The 19,022-nt window shown below is 45.1% G+C and overlaps 1 protein-coding gene across 4 annotated transcripts in view; it reads left to right on the plus strand.

Annotated features, from left to right (window-relative positions):
- Positions 1-19,022, plus strand: part of KALRN (kalirin RhoGEF kinase) — a 769,081-nt gene that overhangs the window by 724,897 nt on the left and 25,162 nt on the right. For all 4 annotated transcript variants that reach the window (XM_064291948.1, XM_064291977.1, XM_064292059.1 and 1 more), the window contains 2 exons: positions 109-232; positions 1,584-1,643. In XM_064291948.1, coding sequence (XP_064148018.1) covers positions 109-232; positions 1,584-1,643 — 184 coding nt within the window. The remainder of the gene's footprint in view (positions 1-108; positions 233-1,583; positions 1,644-19,022) is intronic.

Below are 19,022 nucleotides of genomic sequence, written 5' to 3' on the forward strand. Positions count from 1 at the left end.
CTTGACTGGAGCACCTCACCTACTGACTCACCCAAGGATGGTGAGCCCTCCCAGTGCCTCACTCTGCCTGACCTGCCATTTTGATTGGTGCATTTTTTGGTACAACAGGAAGTCATGTTCATGGCATACCCTACGCATGAGAAAGCGGGCGGAAGTGGAGAACACGGGTAAAAATGAAGCCACAGGGCCTCGTAAACCCAAGGATATTCTGGGCAACAAAGTCTCTGTTAAAGTGAGTAAGGCATTCCAGAGCTGTGTCCCCATCTCTCATCTGCTCTCACCCTGCAGCAATCTCACAAGGCAATTTGGGTGGAGGGGACTTTTTTTTTTTTTGAAACCAGTGCGGGGGACCAGAGGGGAAGTAGTTTAGCAGGATTTTGCATGCAAGTTCATTTTTATTTTATTTTATTTTTTATTTCTCCTGGCAACTTCAACTCAAGTAAGTACATCTCTTTTTTTCTTTTATACCTTTCTCTTTATACTGTGCAGATGTTTTGTGGCAAAATTGTCTGTAGCATCATTCCCTTAGAAATGCAAGTTGCTCGATTCATACTAAATTTCTCAAAGCTGCCCCTTCGGTACCTTAGGTTTGAGAATACATGCAGGTTAAAGGGATTACAAATGCCTTCCAAACCCCCAACCCATGAGGGCTGAGTTTGGAATTTAAGGGCCTCTGTGTCCTTAGTGAGGAGCCCTGGTGGCACAGTGGTTAAGCACTAGCTGCTAGCCAAAATGTGGGTAGTTCGAACCCACCAGCCACTCCACGGGAGACAGATGTGGCAGTCTGCTTCTGTAAAGATTTACAGCCTTGGAAAGAAACCCTATGGGGCAGTTCTACTCTGTCCCGTAGGGTCACTATGAGTCAGAATCAAGTCAACAGCAATGGGTTTGGGTTTGGTGTCCTTGGTAAAGTTTCATTTCTTTTCCCCAGAGTTCAGACAAAATCAACTTTGGGCCGTTTTCCTTGCCTTTCCTTATGCATAGGCAGGGAAGTTATTTCTCTGTAAAAACCCATCTATTACTTTGACCTCACTGATACTAAGTTTGGGCACACCCTCATTCCCCCCCGTCTTAAAACGATATAATCTTTCTTTAAGTTGGGCCCTCTGAAAAGATCTGCCTTTGGACAATGGAAATTAAATTGCTGACTACTTTTGTGAAAACGTGTAATTATCTACATGGCACTTCTTCCCTTCCTGATCAAAATAAGAACAACTGAAATCCATTTTGATGTCCTCCATGGGGAAAAGAAATCCTGTTCTCACTTTCACCCTCACCTGGGAAGTCCGGCTTCACGGAAGACGACAGTTTTAATTCTGCGGCCCTCATATTTCATGTGGTTGCTTCCATTGCCATCTCCTGTGAGATCAAGAGTTGTAGGTGATCCCAGCCTTCTCTCCTTGAAAAAAGCATGCTGCTGCCCTTGGTGATTCCCACTCCCATCTTCAAAGCCTCTGTTTTTTTTTCTCAGTCCAATTTCCCATTGCCAATGCTTCTCTGAAATTCTCCTCTCTCTCTAGCTAAAGCTACTCGTGTTCTAACTGTGTTCTCTTTCTTCCCCCTTCCTCATGCTGCCAATCAAGGAGGCGAACAGTTCCGAGGAGTCAGAGTGTGATGATCTTGACCCTAATACTAGCATGGAGGTAGAAGCAGCTATTGTTGTCCTATTTCCTACGATAATTGTCTTTTTTAATGTGCTCTGTAACAGTGGTCTTCCTAAAGTGACCAGCCGGTCAAGGATAAATTGTGATATTAGGCCATCTCTGGATGTCCCATACTGACTAAAAACAAACCAGCTGAATTCAGCTCCATTTTGGTACAGAACTCCACCTAGATATCTTGAAAGCAAACACTTCTGGTTCTGTCGAATGCTTGCTTAGTATTTTCTTCTTTGGTGGTGGGGGGGCTTGGTTTCATGTAGAAAATATCCAGCTTCATTATTTGAAACTTAGAACACGTTTTTTTCATGGAAAACAGCATTATGAATACTGGTGGGTTCCCGGCTAAAAGACAAGAACCTATTTAGTTTTTAGTTTCTCCCTCTTTTGTTTACTCCTTCTCCCTCTTTTTCCTCTTCTTCCCTCTTTTTCCTCTTCTTCCCCCTTTATCCTCTTCATGTGCTTCTTTCTTCTCCTGGTACCCACTCCTCCCTAAATCCTCCAGCAAATTCATGGGTTAGGTATGGTTTTGTGTATGACCTGGCACCTAGCCATTTTGGTTGAGAGCAAATATGAAGGTGCTTGGAGCCCCTCCAGAACCCACCTGTGCCCAGCCCCCAGGGCTCCCAGCAGTGGCTGTGCCCACCATGTGAAGGGAACCAAAAGTTAGGGGCACAGCCTCCCTTCTGCAGCCATAGCAGAGGCCCATCTAGATGTGGTGAGACTGAAACACCACCCAGGGGGCCTTTCTCAGACTCCAGATTTACACACATGGGATGGGATCTCCTGGCGCCCTGGTGGCACAGTGGTTAAGAGTTACAGCAACCTACAGTTGCTAACCTAAAATATGGCAGTTCGAATCCACCAGCTGCTCCTTAGAAACCCTATGGGGCAGCTCTGCTCTGTCCTGTAGGGTCCCTGTGAGTCAGAATTGACTCAGCGGCAATGGGTTTGTTTTTTCGGTTGGGATGGGATCAACACCTCCACCAAGAAGAACATCTGATTAACTTCCAACTCTTCCTAGTCTAGAAACTTTTCGAGTTATAGAAACATGACTCTTATATGATTTGCCACTGAGTTGCAACCATCATGAATTTACAACTGTAGAGAATTCACTCAAGGTGGAATTGGCTTTCCCGGATACCTTGTCTTTTGGAGTAAGTTGTACTGTTTTTCTCCAAATCTGTGCCCCCATCTCCAGTAGCAAATCAAAGTTTAAAGATTTCCTCTAAGTACAAAATAGAGAATTTAAAAAAAAAAAAAAAACCTTTTGCTTTTTATAGCCCTTAAGCTTTTTCACGTAACTAGATGGGCTTTTATTATTCTCATTCTAATTTAACCCAATGCCAAAGAACTCCAACCACCATATTATGACAACCACCACAAAAGCGAGACCTAAAAACCAGTCAGTCAGCTGTGGAAGAAGAAGCAATTGAGTTGAATGGGGCAAGAATTAAGTGGTTGAAAGTAGGAGTTATACCAGGATAAAATAGTCCCCTGTGGATGTGGGTATTGCCACAGAGCTAACTTTGGCAGATGAGGGTCAATACAGTGTTCCACTGTGGGAGGAAACGGAAGTGGTGTTTATAGCCTCGGTATATCTTAGAGAATGAGGAAGCCGAGGAAATTTCTGCCTCTGCTTTTCTTGTACATTATAAGATAGGGACCCACTCCCATGGAGCGCACAGCCCGCCAGCTTGTAGATACTGGATGGCACCATATCTCCTGGCCTAAGTGTTTCTGGCATGTAGTGGAGATGTCAGCTGCAAGTGGAGGAAGGCCAGGCAGAGGGAGGGGGAAAGCCACATGTCTGTGTTCCAGAAGGTAATTTGGGACTTTGCCCAGCTCTGGTGGACTGGGAGGACAACAGTGGCCTTCCCACCTAGCCCTTTCAAGGAAGTAGGCACAGAGACACATGGGCCCAGGTGAGCAGCAAAGTGAACCATGTAACCAGATTCTCGCCTCCACGTTTAGATAAGAAACGGCGTGCACATGCAGTCTTACCCCTGCTTGGTGAATTAAAGACCCATTCGTAAGGTTCTTATTCATCTAATTCTTGCAGCATGGGCTGAGTGATTGGGGTGGGTCACAGGGAGGCACTATGGGATGCCTGAGCAAAGGCAGTAGGGTGTTAATGCTGCTCAGATGAAAGCCACTAGTTGCGTTGATGCACATCTGAAAGTTTTCAAATACAATTGTTGAGGCACGAAGTTTCCTTTAGACAAAAATTTTAATTAACCAGAACCCTGGAAGGGACATGTGGGTGGAAGCTGCAAATATTCTGGTTAAGCCAAGGTTTCCATACTCATTGTGCATGCAGCCTTCGTATATTTCACATGGACCCTTCTAAGCATGTTTCAGAACCCTGGTGGTGGTATAATGGTTAAGAGCTCGGCTGCCAACCAAAAGGTCATCAGTTCAAATTCACCAGCCGCTCCTTGGAAACCCTATGGGGCAGTTCTGCTGTGACCTATAGGGTTGCTATGAGTCGGAACCAACTCAGTGGCACCTAACAACAACAACAAGCATGTTGCTATCTTGCAGTTATCTCTGAGCATATGAAGAGACACTGAGGGAAAGCAGGCACCTTTGCACTAGCTAGTTTAGTATTTTCAGACACAAATAACAAGGTGTAGAAAGTCAGCCCGTTCAACATGGGCTGAGAATTTTCTCAAGGGATAGGTAAGTAGAACCTTATTGCAATGTACATTGCAGAAGAAAATGACCAGGGTATGTACCGAAGAGAGCCGTACATCAAAGACCCAATTCGAAATACAGGTGGGCGAACCAACTCTTGAAGCCCTCTGGACATCATTACCATGCAACCTCACTCTTGTCTTCTGAACGTCATTGCTGTAATAGGTGGCGTTTCTTTGGGAGCAATTTGCTAACTCACTCCTGCCTTCCAGACCAGTCCCTGTACCTTTACCAAAATCCAAACCCATTGCCTTTGAGTCGATTCCAGCTCATAGTGACCCTATAGAACAGAGTAGAACTGCCCTGTAGGGTTTTTCAAGAAGTGGCTATTGAATTTGAACTGCCGACCTTGTGCTCGACACCAGGGCTCCCCTGTGCCCTTAGGGAGCTGAATTCCAGTTTTCTTGACCCGTGCTGTCTAAGACTAGGAGCACTGGTGGTGCAATGGTTAAGAACTCGGATGCCAACTAAAAGGCAGGCAGTTCGAACCCGCCAGCAGCTCCTCGGGAGAAAAGACCTGGTGATCTGTTCCTGTAAAGATTACAGCATATAGGGCAGTTCTACCCTGTCCTATAGGGTCACTATGAGTCAGGACTGACCTGACAACACCTAACAACAAGCTAAGAGCTTTTATGCCTAGACCCCCAGCTGACATCTGGATACCCTGCACCCTGTGCAATGACTCTGTGCTAGGTCTGGGAGTGCTAAATGCTGCCCTGTTGACTGACCACCCATCACCTGATGCCAGAATGTTGATTCCAATCGTAGCTGTGTAGAGGCTTCTAGCTCCTGCCCCCTGCCTCCATTACCAAAACCTCTGCTTTTTCTCAATGGGTGGACTGAGGGGTGCCTTTAAGGAGTAGTTTTCTGGGATCTTAGCTTGCACACCAGCTTCTTGCTACCTTCAGCACTGGCATACGTGTCACCATGGTACTCTGGGGAGATATATAAGCATATCCTTGAATGCTAATTAAAAGGAAAAGAAAGCACCTTGACCCCCAGGAATCTGATTTACAAAGCTTTCCAAGAACACCCAAGGGAGGTAATTCGGCTCTTCTGATGACATCCTTCCTCATCCTCTGTAGAGACACATTCGTAAATATTCTCAGGACACCCCCACCCCCGCTCCCGACACCGTGGCTCATACCACCAGCTGCTGCCGGATTAGCGATTAGCTCTGGGTCTTTGTGATCCTTCTGTGGTCTGACACCCCGTTTCCCTCCTGCACAGTTTTGACCACACCTCATAGAGAACTGTTGTTCTGGAAATGACGTGTCTGTCCACAGCTCAGCTTATTTCTTGCACTGATCATTTAAACATCGGGAGAGGGGGTTGTGGGGAGCATCATATGTGAGAAATTTTTCTACATGGGAGATGAGCCAAATCAGGCTGAAAAATCACGTTACGGTGCCCTGGGAACAAATTAATAATAATTCCATTTTTTTTTTTTTTTCCTGTAAGGCTCAGACTCCTGATTGCCTTTTGTTGAAAAGCACAGAAGTGATGATGGCGGAAGCCACCTGCCCACCTGCCACTTGCTCAGCCCTGCCCCGCTCAAGCCCTCTTGTAGCCAATGCCCATCTCTAGGGAGTCTGGATCCGTCCTGGGTTGAGCTGGATTTCTCTTAGGAACCAGGCTAGGCAGGTTCCCACCTCCATACCCCCTCTGAAAAAGTGTCTGAGGGTGGTATCAAAGCATGGGGTTTTGCACCTGCCCTACAGCCCAGCATTCACACTTGTCTACATCACACACTGGGGTTGAAAGATCTCAACCAAGCTCCTAGACTTGGGCCCTTGTCTTCAAGGGTAGGCATTCCCAGCTTTTTCTGTCAAGACCTTTTATGTCAGGGCCAATTAATTAAGTGCATTTTAATTTTTAAAAAGGCCCAACACCACTTGTAGCTGAGGTCAGTCCATCAGACTAAGAGGTTTTCATGATTCCGAAGGCACTGCATCTCTGCCCCAGCCATGTCACAGGCTGCCAGCCACATCCAGGACACACTGCGGACAGACCCTCGGTCATAACGCCTCCCAGGAGACATGTAGCTCAGGGGTTACTTTGCAGTAAGGTTTGAATCTTACGGGAGAAGCTCCTGAAAGATGAGAAAGAGAAAGCATTCAGAAAGATGAAGTTAATTTTGGAGGAAATTTCCAACCGGTAATAACCATAACCTTTTAGATCCTCGGAACCTATGAACCTTTTGGCCCACCCCCACCACCTTCAGTTTTGAAAGAGGAAACTGAGGCACCGAAAGTTGTAACTTCCTACTAAAAGACCAGCAGCCCCCTTTGAAGCAGTCGTGTTCTCCATTCTACACCATGGTGCTCCTGACTTGGCCCGACTCCTCCCCAGGCTGATTTTCCTCTAAAATACAGACCTGCATTCTAGTGCCAGTTTTTCTGTGTGAATTTGTTCAGTTCTCCAGCTCAACAAAAAGGAGTATCGTTTCTGCCCATCCCTGCTTTTTCAGGGCTGAATTGTGATTTAAATTAAAAAATCACACAAAGGCAGTTTCTCATGGAAAAAGCACAGGAGCGGGAGTCAGAAAATCAAGATTCCAGGGCGGACACTGTCAGCTGGGTGACCTTGGGCAAGTAACATAGTCTCTTTAAGCCTGTGGTTTCTCTGTGGGAAGTTGCACACTCCAAGAACAGAAGCATATTTAAGCGACTTGTAACCCTTTGAGCGCCATAGGTCCCTAGGTGGTATAAATGGTTGGCACTTGACTACTAACCTAAAAAGGAGCCCCGGTGGCACAGTGGTTAAGCACTTGGCTGCTAACCAAAAGGCCAGTGGTTCAAACCCACCCAGGAGCTCCAAGAGGGAAAAGACCTGGTGATCTGCCCTCATAAAGATTTTATTGGGCAGTTCTGTCCTATAGGGTCAATATGAGTTGGAATTGACTCAATGGCACACAATGACAATAACACTAACCTAAAGGTTGGCGGTTCAAACTTACCTCATGGCATTGCTGAAGAAAGGCCTGGCGATGCACTTCTAATAAAAATTATAGTCAAGAAAACTTCATGGGACAGTTCTACTTTTTTCACACATGGGGTCACCATGAGTTTGAATTGACTCCATGGCAACAGGTTTGGTTTTGGTTTGAGCACCATGCAAATCTAAAGTGTGCTAGCAAAGAATATTGCTCTCTGGCACTTCCTGATTCTTTAAACAGTGAGACATCGGGAGAACAGGAAGTGTGTGATGGGCATGGCCTTGGCCGATTTCCTCTGAGACCTGACTGCAGGGTCCACCTCTGACTCTGGGAAGAGTTCAAGTGACCAGAGCTGACCCTTCTTTTCTTCCCCAACCCCACAAACCCCGCAAGTCTGTGAAGAGCTAGCCAGCTGTCCCGCCTCAGCTGCCTTGGCCTCCTTGTCCCAGATCTAAAGCTTCAGAATGAGCTGGCCAGACAGATGGGAGGAAATTCTTATACCCCAAATCAGGTGACTGACCTCCTGGCGTTGCCAGTGTCTTCCCACCGATGCCTGTTTTTGAAGTTTATGAAAAACTTTTTTTTTTTTTTCAATAAAAGAACTCTTTGGAGGAAAAGAAAACGAAACATCTCATTCCTCTCATTTTATTTTTAAAAAATATTTTCTTTGTAATATATCTGATGGTTTGGCATGGAGACTCCTCATGCCTAACTTTGTTCTCACTCTACATAATTTATATTCAGCCACCAAGAAAAGGGAGCTTACCTTGCTGGAACTGGCATTTCTCTCTACTGGGAGAATTACCATAAGGTCTTGAATTACCATAAGATCTCCCACTGCATATTCACGTCTATTATGACTTTTGTTCCTAACAACCACCTTGTGAAGTAAGTTGGGTAAGGTTTACTGTCCACTCCCACCCGCCACCTCCCCAGGACACAGGTTCAGAGGTGAAGGTCATACAACCAATAAAAAGAGCAGGTCTTGAGGCTGGTGCTCTGAGAGGCCACCGTGGCATGTGATGTCCAAGAAGTCTGCTCCCTAAGACTCAGGCACTTGCTTAAGAAGGGTCAGCCTCAGTCTCTCCCTTGGTGCATATCCCCTTGTAGGAGGAGATTGTCTTCCTTAGCAACTTTGATAATCCCTTGAGTGTTTGGGTTATTATCTGGCCTCGCCCATTCCCTTTCCCCATGACTCAGAAGCTCAGCCATAGCAACCAAGAAAGGAAATCCAGTTGCATAGACTTGAAGTGTCTGCATTTGTTTCTCAGATACACAGTCACTCAGCACACCCTCAGTCATCCGTGTCCTTGGCCTCTCACCATCCTCTGGAGGCCTGGCCAATTTCCTATATGGTGCACATGGATGAGATTACGAGGTGCCATTGACCCAGGATAAGTTGCTCTGAGGACCTGCTTTTTGAGGAGCCAAGGCCAAGGTGCTCACTACCCTCAACCCACACCTACCTCCATGCTCTCAGGGCCCACCTACAGGCTTACTCAGTGTGATTCTGTCTGTGATTCAGTTTAACAAAATCCAATTAGCACAAGGCATTGTGGTGAGTACTATGGAGGGCCAATAAATTACATAAGATCGGGTCCCATGCTTCAGAGGCTTACAGTCGTGTGGAGGGACACAGGCTTGATTAAATGCTTATGTTATATACCAAAAACAAACCCATTGCCATCCAGTCAAGTCCAACTCATAGCAACACTGGAGGACAGAGTAGAACTGCCCCATAGGGTTTCCAATGCTATAATATTTACAGAAGCAGACTGCTATGTCTGCCAAGGAGCAGCTGATGGGTTCCAACTGCCAATGTTTTGGTTAGCAGCCAAGTGCTTTTAACCACTGTGCCATAAGGGCTCCTTTATATTATACAGCAGACTTTAAAATGTGCTCTAATAGAGGCATGGAGAAGGGAGTGATTAATACTGACTGGAGCCATTCATTCATTCATTCAATGGGTATCTAGGCACTGGGCTAACAATACTAGTAACTACTATTAATTGGCCTTTCCTGTGTGCCTGGTAGTGTGCTGAGTCCTTTCCTCCCAATAGCACAATGAAATATCATTATTCCCATTTACAGTTGGGAAAACTGAAGCACCGAGAGGTTAAGGCTTCCCCAAGGTTGTGTATTTCTAGACAGTCTGTCTACTGGGAAGTTTATGAGCTTTACGTCACGGCAGCTTATGAGCTGATGGGTTAATAGGATGTTCACAACCTTGAAGAGGGGTGAAGAGTTAAGGACAGAACACAAGCAAAGGTCCTGAGGTATGGAAGTGCCTGGCACATTTTGAGAAGAGTCTGGGTACCTGGAATTTAGGGTACGTGGGGAGAGTTGTAGAAGACAAAGCCTGGCGGATAGGTCGGAGCAGACTGTGAAGGCCTCGAGAGACTTTCTAGGAAGTCTGGACTTTATCCGGTGGATGGTGAGAAGCATTAGAAGGTTTTTGAACGGAGTCAGTTCGATTCATTCTGTGTTTTAGGAAGGTAGTTGACACCTATATAAAGGATGTTGGAGTAGGCACGCTTGCCTATGAGGAGTTGAAAAATGCCTACGGTGGGGCAGGGCGTGGGAGAGGAAGGAGAGGTAGTGAGAGGCTGGGGAGGAGCAGTGAGAGAGACAGGGATGAAAGCAGCTGAGTGCATATGAGAGGTCCAGGAAGGGATGTCAGGCTATGGGTATTCCCACTTGGGGACTCCAGAAAAATCCAAAAATCAACCTTCTACTCTCTCCCGCATTCCCAGGGAAAAATTTTAACCTCTTGTGGGTCCTTAGATCTCTAAGAGATTATTTCACCAGTAAAAGAAGTTTTGGGGGTCTGCGCAATGATCAGGGTCAAAATCATTAAAGGATGAGACCCCAAAACACTTATCCATGAAGCCTTTCTCTAAGTCAAGATCCTGGCTCCCAGGTTGGAAATGTGATTTATAGAGAAGTTATAACACCACCTTCATACCACCACACCCCTTCCCACCCTCTTCCTAATTGACATCTAGACTACTGAGATTCACCCATGTGTACCTGAGCATCCTAACCATTGTGTCACCTTCCCCTGAATGGAAGAGGCCAGCTTTCCGAGCATCCGTTTGGAGTCTGAAGCAAGGCCAGCCACGGGCAAAGCTAGGTGTTCCAAGGCCCAGACCACCTGAAACCCAGAAAGTCTCCCTGGGAACCTTATCTAGTTAAAATTAGTTCTGGTCCTACCAGTGTTACAAGGTAAGAGAACCCAGGCCAGAATCTACCTTGTCTCACCTACTAGCTGGATTTTTTAATTTTTATTTTAGGTTTGTTGGTTTGTTTTGCTTTCTCCCTCTTTTCTTTCTCCCTCTCCTTCCTCCCCCACTGTCTACTTCCTTTTCTAGCACTAGCTGTGGCCTTTCCCTCCGTAAGTATTTACTGACTGCCTACAATGTGCCAAGCACAACCATTGGGCAAAGAGGGTGTTGGGGCCCTTTTTGTCTCTGGCAGAATATGATTATAAGGCTCTCCTTTCCCCCTGGGAACATGAGCTCCTGTTGGGCTAATCCCAAGTCATCTATCTGCCTGCTACTCTGGAAAGGTCCCTAGGTTGAACGAGTGAATGAGCTCCCATACTGGTAGCAAGTACTTATTTAAAACACAAAGCAGAAAGGAACGCTATGGAAATCCCAAGAGAAAAAGGTTAGTCAAGTTGGATTACTTAGGCTTTTTGAACCCTTTATAAAAGGCTTTATAAAGGAGGTGGTATGTGAGAAGAATCTTATATGATGGGTGGAATTTCAAGAAATGGGAGAGGGAATAGCAAGTGTATCCCATTGGGAAAGTGGAGAGATGAGCAGGAGTAACAGCAGGTGTCTAGTTGGGTTATAACATAAGGTACTTGCAGGGGAAATATTGGAAAAGTATTGTAGGCAATGCTGTGCACAGGCCAAGACATTTAGATTTAATAGGACTGAGGAGGCCACGGAAGGTTTCAGAGCTATGCCTTCTGAAAATTATTTGGTGTGAAAAGCAGATGGGAACAGGGTAAGAAAAACAGAGAGACCACTTGAGAGATATTGTCATGACAGATATTGTCATGGTTTAGGAGAGAGATATTGAAGCCCTAAATTAAAGTGATGGAACTAGGAATTGAGAGACTCTGAGAATGTAGATCTTTCAAGACAACGTGACAACTGACAGAGGGAAAGTTCTGGAAAAGAGAAAGGGGGAGGGAGCATTGTAAAGGTGGACTGTGGTGGTGGTGGTGAGTGCCTCAGAGTAGGGCATGACAGCAAGACCTGCTATTGGCATGCCTCTTTGTAGTGGTACCGCTCTTTACAGAAATACAGGTGTCAGGAGGAAGACACCTGGTCAGCCAGTATTGGCAGCTTTTGAAGGCTCTCACTTGGCTTTTCACCTTCACATCCACCTCCCTCACTACCAGAGGTGTATTGCTGAGAGGAAGGTCAAGGGAGGCATGGTGGAGTGGGGTGGGGTGGGTGGTAAAAAGGAAATTAGGTAGCTGGCCCTTCTAATAGAGGAGAACTCTGCATTCCCCACAGCACATGACACATGGTCGGTGTTCCTTAATCTGTTGGTGTTTGCTCCCAGGCCTCATCTCCACCTTGGGCTGAAATCACTTCTCTCCACGTGTACCACCATGTTGCAGTTCATCATTTACCTGTCTGACTCCTCAATAATTTGGTCTATGTTTTACGTTATGTCTGCGTCCCAGTATGAGGCTCTATGTCTAGTTACTCAGTGGATTGAAGAGTGACCCTGGTTTACGCGCTTGTTGGTTTCAGCTGTGAGGGCAGGAGAAAGACGAAGGAGTAAGGATGCAAGGAGGAGCCCAGAAGGCATGCGCAGAAAAGGCAGAGTGAGAAGGAGGAGGAGGGAGACTATAAGACAGGAAAGCTTCCTACTTGCTCCAGCTCTCTCAAAGCCTTGTGGTAGATTGCTCTAGAATTGTCTGTGAAAGTAACCTGTCGCAACAATAACAAACCTTGAACTTCTTCCACGCTTTAAAAACCATTGTACTATGAATTAAGGAAATAGTTTGAAAAGACAGTTCTACTGCCATTTGGGATTATGTCATATTTACAAATTTTTCATTGCAGCTTGTTTTATGTTCATTTAGAAATGAGCAGAAAAAAGAAAAAAAGTCATTGCCACTGAGTCAATTCCTACTCATAGCGACCCTATAGGACAGAGTAAAACTGCTCCTGAGGGTTTCCAAAGTGTACCTGGTGGATTCGAACTGCCCACCTTTTGGTTTGCAGCCATAGTACCCCATAGCTTTAATCACTGGGTCACCAGGGCCCCAGAAATTAGCAGAGGTAGCAATATTTTCTTAAAAATTGTAGAAAATCATGTCTGGTTTTGTCATATTGAAAACAAGAAGGGTGAAACCTCCAAACCAGAAATCATGTCTAAATTCTTTAAAATTTCTTTTCTTTTATCTGTTCATTTTTTGCCAAATTTCCCTGTCTAAAATCACCTAAAGATCCTTTCCTTCGTCCTCTGAACACAAATTTGCATAGAACCATCACCAAGGAAATAGAAAGAAGAGACAGTATAGAAATTTTGGTTCATTCAAGAAAGCTCTGAGTTGAGTTTAAGACATTTGATTTGAATTTCTTTTGACCCATTTTTATTTCTTCATCATTCTTGATACGTAGTTTTGAACTGCTTTTTGTGACTGGTGATGAGGGACTTGGAAAAACTTGGGTGCGAGTGTTTTTCCTCTGAAGTCCATTGACAACTGGTTTTCTAGACAGGTGAGGAATTTGCTCTATTAGGTGTTTTTTTTCCTTTTTTTTGAAACCCTGGTGGAGTAGTGGTTAAGTGCTACGGCTGCTAACCAAGAGGTCGGGAGTTTGAATCCACCAGGCGCTCCTTGGAAACTCTATCGGGCAGTTCTACTCTGTCCTATAGGGTCGCTATGAGTTGGAATTGACTCGATGGCAGTGGGTTTTATTAGGTTTTTTGGTTATTAGGTCTTAGGAGCCCTGGTGGTTCAGTGGTTAAGAACTCAGCTGCTAACAAAAAGGTGAGCAGTTCAAATCCACCAGCTGCTCCTTGGAAACCCTATGGGGCAGTTCTACTCTGTCCTATAGGATCGTTATAAGTTGAAATCGACTCGACGGCAGTGGGTTTGGGTTTTATCAGTTCTCAGATTCAGAATCTCGGACATAGACTGGCTAGAAAAATAGACTTAAGATTTCCTCATAGTTCCTTTTGTTTTATTCCGTGTTGGTTGATTTTACCTGTAACTCTTTCCTCTTACCTCACTGCTTTCGCATTCTGAAGAAAAATCAAGAAAACTATTGGATCTCCCTCCAGAAGGAAGAAACTTTAGTTGCTGATAGACCACGTTGCAGTGGTTCTTGCTTCCCAGCTAGGAGGAGCCACCTGCCGCCCTCTGCTGTTCAAATAAAACCAGACTCCTGAGCAGCTCTTTCCCACACCATCTACCCCAGCCTGGTCCTCTTGGGTTTTGCCATGCGTTCACGCACATTTTATACAGAGCGTTCTCTGTCCTTCACTGCCACTTCCATTTTGGATTCCAGTTCTCTCTCTTTTCATGTACCACTTTACATGGACTTCCAACCTGTATCTAAGGAAAGAAAACATCAGGTTTCAAGAAACACATGTGGCTTTTGATTAACCCCTCTGATCCCAGCACACACCAATACTGATCATTAGACAAGGTGGTCAGGAGACCTAAATTCTAGTCTACTAATTGATTGACCTCAGTTAATTTGATTCAGTAATTCACATATGTGAACGGATTACTACCTTCAAAGAGTTTACAGTCAGGGAGGGCACATAACATACAGATATACATGGCAGCAGGTAATCAGAGCTATAGAAGTATTAGCCTCTGTGAGTATGGAGGAGGAAGAAACCATTATTGACTAAGTCTCGGATGACGACCGACCAGTGAGATTCCCAATCAACCCACATTCCCAAGTAATGGAGATAGGAAAACATTCCAAGTTCAGGGGAAACGTTTTTTCAGCTCTTCTCCCCCAAATTTGGATCCCACCATTTTAAATGTTCATTGAGTTAACAAATATCAGTGGGACAATTCTATGCCAGGTATTGCCAGGTACTGGGGATACCTATGCACAAAACAGCACAGCCCTTGCCCTCTTGGGCCTTTTCATCCACAGGGAGCCATAGACACTAAGTAATTATACAATATTGTGGCCTCCTCGAGTCCTTACTCTGCTTTGCTTCAAAGTAGAAAAAGGAAAAATAAAGGGGACTCTTCTGTGGGCATAATCCAGACTCAAAAAAATTAGAAAGAAAAAAAAAAAGCGTGAATCTTATTCAGGCTCCTGGTCCTTATTAAAGACGTTTTAAAAGAAATGAAGACTAGGAAGAGATGGAGCCCTGGTGGCACAGTGGTTAAGAGCTACAGCTGCTAACCAAAAGGTCGGCAGTTTGAATCCACCAGCCACTCCTTGGAACCCTATGGAGGAGTTCTACTCTGTCCTATAGGGTTGCTATGAGTTGGAATCGACTCGATGGCAACAGGTTTATGGGTTTTAGGTAGGGATGGGATGGAGGGCGAGGGACGAGCAAAGATAAGTAGGTAAGCCCTTGGCATCAATGACAAAGTTTACAACACTTTCCCTAAGACCCTCCCATTGCACCGAATGTTATGGTGGAATGAGCACTCAGCTAAAATTTGAGAGCGCCCAGATGCAGTCCTGTCCCACTCTCTATGATCTTACACCTCCCTCTCACCTAGCAAATGGGAATAGATGACACCTTCTGTGCACTTCCTCCCAGATTTCTGGAGGAGCAAATAAAGGAGTTCATGAATGGTTTGTGCCAAGCGTATAATACGACACAAATCAGTGATATTATTACCAATGTCAGCATTACCTTGTGCTGACTTGGGCTCTCCCTCACCTGGGCCAGCAAGGAGGCAGAGGAATGAAGACTGGTGACTTCCACAAGCCCCTACCAGATAGAGAATCTGCAATTAAGCCTTATTGGCAACCGTTCTCTGACTTGCCCTTAAAGTCTACATCCAAGCTAGGAATACTTGCTTATCAAACACTGCATGTATATAATAATATATACAGTTTGGATTATGTAATGAGAAATAGGATAGGACAAAAAAATTTCCTAAGTTTGGATGTTGTTTTCTAAATGCCACAGGGTAAGTTTATGAAACCCCGCTTGAAACTGTAGTTTATGAAACCCCGCTTGAAACTGTATAGCATAGGAACCTGCTATTTGCCTCTCCCACAGTAAGCCTCCCTTCTGAGACTCTTGGTGTAGATGGACTCCATGTCTCACTCCCTTGTGGATCCCATCATGATGGGAAATGTAGGCCATTGAACACAATTGGCAGCATCCTTAAGTTGTGTTTTCACCCCAGAATCACTCTGCTTGAGTTGGGGCAGGGTGAGGGAGAGTGTAGTGTGTCATGTTTGTTAAAGGCCAGCCATTAATGTCAGCCCAGCATTGTCCCAGACCCTTTGCAAATGTCATTTAATTCTGCTTCCCCACGAGACTGCTGGCCCACTGAGGGTAGTGAGCATGTCAGCCTTACTCCCTGTCTTGTCTCCACCATCTAACCAAGGGTCAGCTCAGTAAATCCTTATCAAATAAATTGAGTCTTTACATCAAACAGCTCTGCTAGGTGGGTATTATTATGCCCATTTTACAGGTAAAACCGAGGCCTAAATTGCTTAAGAATGTCATCCAAGGCAAGAGAGTCTGAGTACTCAGTTCTTGTCTGCTGCCAGAGTTTGCGGCCCCTTCTGCAAGGCCTGCCTCAGAGGCTACAGATTATATTGTTTTTAAACCATTTTCCAAAAAGTTTGCATTTCATTTGTATTTTAAAACATGCTGTAGTTGGTCACTATTAGCCGTATACCCAGAAGTAATTATAGCCCTTTTGGTTCTATGGCGTAGTGGTTAAATGCTACAGCTGCTAACCAAAAGGTTGGCAGTTGGGATCCACCAGGAGCTCCTTGGAAACTCTATGGGGCAGTTCTACTCTGTCCTATAGGGTTGCTATGAGTCGGAATCAACTCAACAGCAATGGGTTTAGGTTTTTTTTTTTTTTTTTTGGTTATTTATGAACTAGTCCTAAATTCTTGGGAGAACCTAAATGAGATCAGAGGTGTTCATTCACCCAACACACATGTAATAAGTGCCTATTATGCTGTAGACCCTGGGCTAGGGGCCGGAGGTACGAAGGGAAATAACAAATCACTCCTGTTCTTGAAGAGCTCACAGCCTAATAGGTCTGACTGTACCTTTCCTTTAAAAAACAAAATTACAAAAGTGAATCATGGTACCTACAGAATATTTAGAAAGCCCAGATAAGAAAAAAAAAAAAAATCACCCAAAATTCAGATAAAATTTTATAGGTCCTGAGGGCGGCATCTATCTCTTAATCATATGTGTGTCTGCAAAGCCTTGGGACAGAAGACAAGCTCAGTAAATGTGTTTTGAACGGGAGTAATGCCACGGGCTGGAGGTAGCCACTGTTAATGTTTTGAAAATGTTCTTAGTCTCCTAAGCATTTAGTTGACTGACTCAGACGTCATTCTCCCTGCCTTATCTAAGCCACGTGGTGATGCGGTGCTGCTTACCATGTTTACTGGTAGTTTCTTTCCTTGTTCACCATGTGACAACCCTGCCATTTGCCTCTTCCAATGTGCCTCCCCCTACCACTGCCCAGCATCCCCTCACATGGAGAGAGTCTCTGAAATCAGGGAGAGCAGCAACTTTTATCAGATGCCGCATTGCATCTTCCCTGCTGCATCCCAAGCCTCTGGGGCAGGAAGTTGGTTTAACAGATGTCTTAGTTATCTAGTGCTGCTATAACAGAAATACCACAAGTGGGTGGCTTTAACAAACAAAGATTTATCCTCTCACAGTCTAGGAGGCTAGAAGTCAGGGTGCCAGCTCCAGGGAAAAGCTTCCTGTCTTGGTTCTGGGGGAAGGTCCTTGTCATCAGTCTTCCCCTGGTCTAGGAGCTTCTCAGCGCAGGGATCCCAGGTCCAAAGGATGCACTCCACTGCTGGTTCTGCTTTCTTGGCGGTAGGAAGCCCCTCTCCTCTCTACTCAATTCTCTCTTCTGCATCTCAAAAGAAAGTAACTCAGAATACACCCTAATCCTGTAGATGGAGTCCAGCCTCATTAACATAACTGCCTCTAATCCTGCCTCATCAACATCAGAGGTTAGAATTTATAACATATAGAACAATCCCATCAGATCACAAAATGATGGACAACCACAAAATACTGGGAATCATGGCCCAACCAAGTGGACATGTATTTTGGGGGGACACACAGTTCAATCCATAACAACAGAGATCAATTCCCTTGGCTAGAGGGGAACTTTCAGCAGTGTTTCTTAAACCAGGCTGCATGTTGATTCACTTGAGGGAGCTTTGAAAAATACTAATCCCGGGGCCCCGCTTCACACCAATTAAGACAGGATCTCTAGGCATGGGGCCCAGACATTGGTCTTTTTGTGTTTTTAAGCTGTCCAGATCAGAGATTGAGGACCACTACTTTTAAAGGCAGATTGGGCAGGGGTATGAGTGGCCTTTTGAGGCTAGCAGAGGGCGCTACAGTGGTTAGAAGCTTTGGACAATCATCCCCAGAACTTGCATTCACTTTGTGAAAAACCTGAGTAGTGTAAGTGGGCATTGCTTTGCAAAGGGGAACCCAAAGAAGAAATAACATCTCTGTACAAAAGGGCTCATTTGGGTCCCTGCGTAAGGGAAGAGCACACAGACACCATGTACATTCGATATCCCATGGCTAAATGTAGGGAGATAGGTGTGTAGACCCCAACTGGGCTATTTTGTAAGGCGCGTGAGTTTTCAGCCTTCATTATGAAGGAAAGAAGAACTTTGCAAGAGAAACTATTACCGATTAATCACTTTAACACTAAACTGCTTGGCGAACGGGAGATGGATTAGAATGTGATCGTCTTTCTTCCTCTTCTGATTTATTTAAATATTTATTGAGTACTTGCTTGTCAAGCATTATGCTAAGGACTTGACATACACTATTTCATTTCATCTTGTGATAACTCTTTGCAATAGGTATTTATCCCCATTTTATAGTGGAGGAAATTGATGCTAAGAAATTTTAGGTAATTAGAGCAAAAATCACAGTAAACAAAAGAAGCGACCCCACTCTGACCACAAAGCTCACGCTGTTTCACCACATCAGGCTTTATGCCCTGAACTTGTGTGTTTACAGCTTGTAGAGACCAAACCCAAAACCCAGCGCCGTGGAGTCGATTCCGACTCATAGTGACCCTATAGGACAGAGTAGAACTGCCCCATAGAGTTTCCAAGGAGCGCCTGTCAGGTTCGAACTGTTGACCCTTTGGTTATCAGCCGTAGCACTTAACCACTACACCACCAGGGTTTCCAGCTTGTAGAGAAGGTGGAGGGAAATCAAGGTGACAATTCTCCCAGGTATGGGTAACTCCAGAATGGGCAGTCCAGTAGTCTAGTGTTTTCCCTTCCAGGAAAGATCCAGGATGTCACGAGGCAGGCAACACAGTATGTCCCAAGAACTCCAGCAGCGACAAGGACAAGGCATTTAGTTGGCCTAAGTCTCAGTTTTCTCACCTATGCAGCAAAAAGGGTTAGAACCATCAGGTGTCCACATTGCCCTGTGGAAACCTGGGCTACGGGAGGCAGTGCTGCTGCTGGGATGAGCAGACAGGGGGATCCCTCCTTCCCCTTCAGCCAGAGAGG

The sequence above is a fragment of the Loxodonta africana genome, chromosome 1 (genome assembly GCF_030014295.1).
Source record: "Loxodonta africana isolate mLoxAfr1 chromosome 1, mLoxAfr1.hap2, whole genome shotgun sequence".
Lineage (NCBI taxonomy): Eukaryota > Metazoa > Chordata > Mammalia > Proboscidea > Elephantidae > Loxodonta > Loxodonta africana.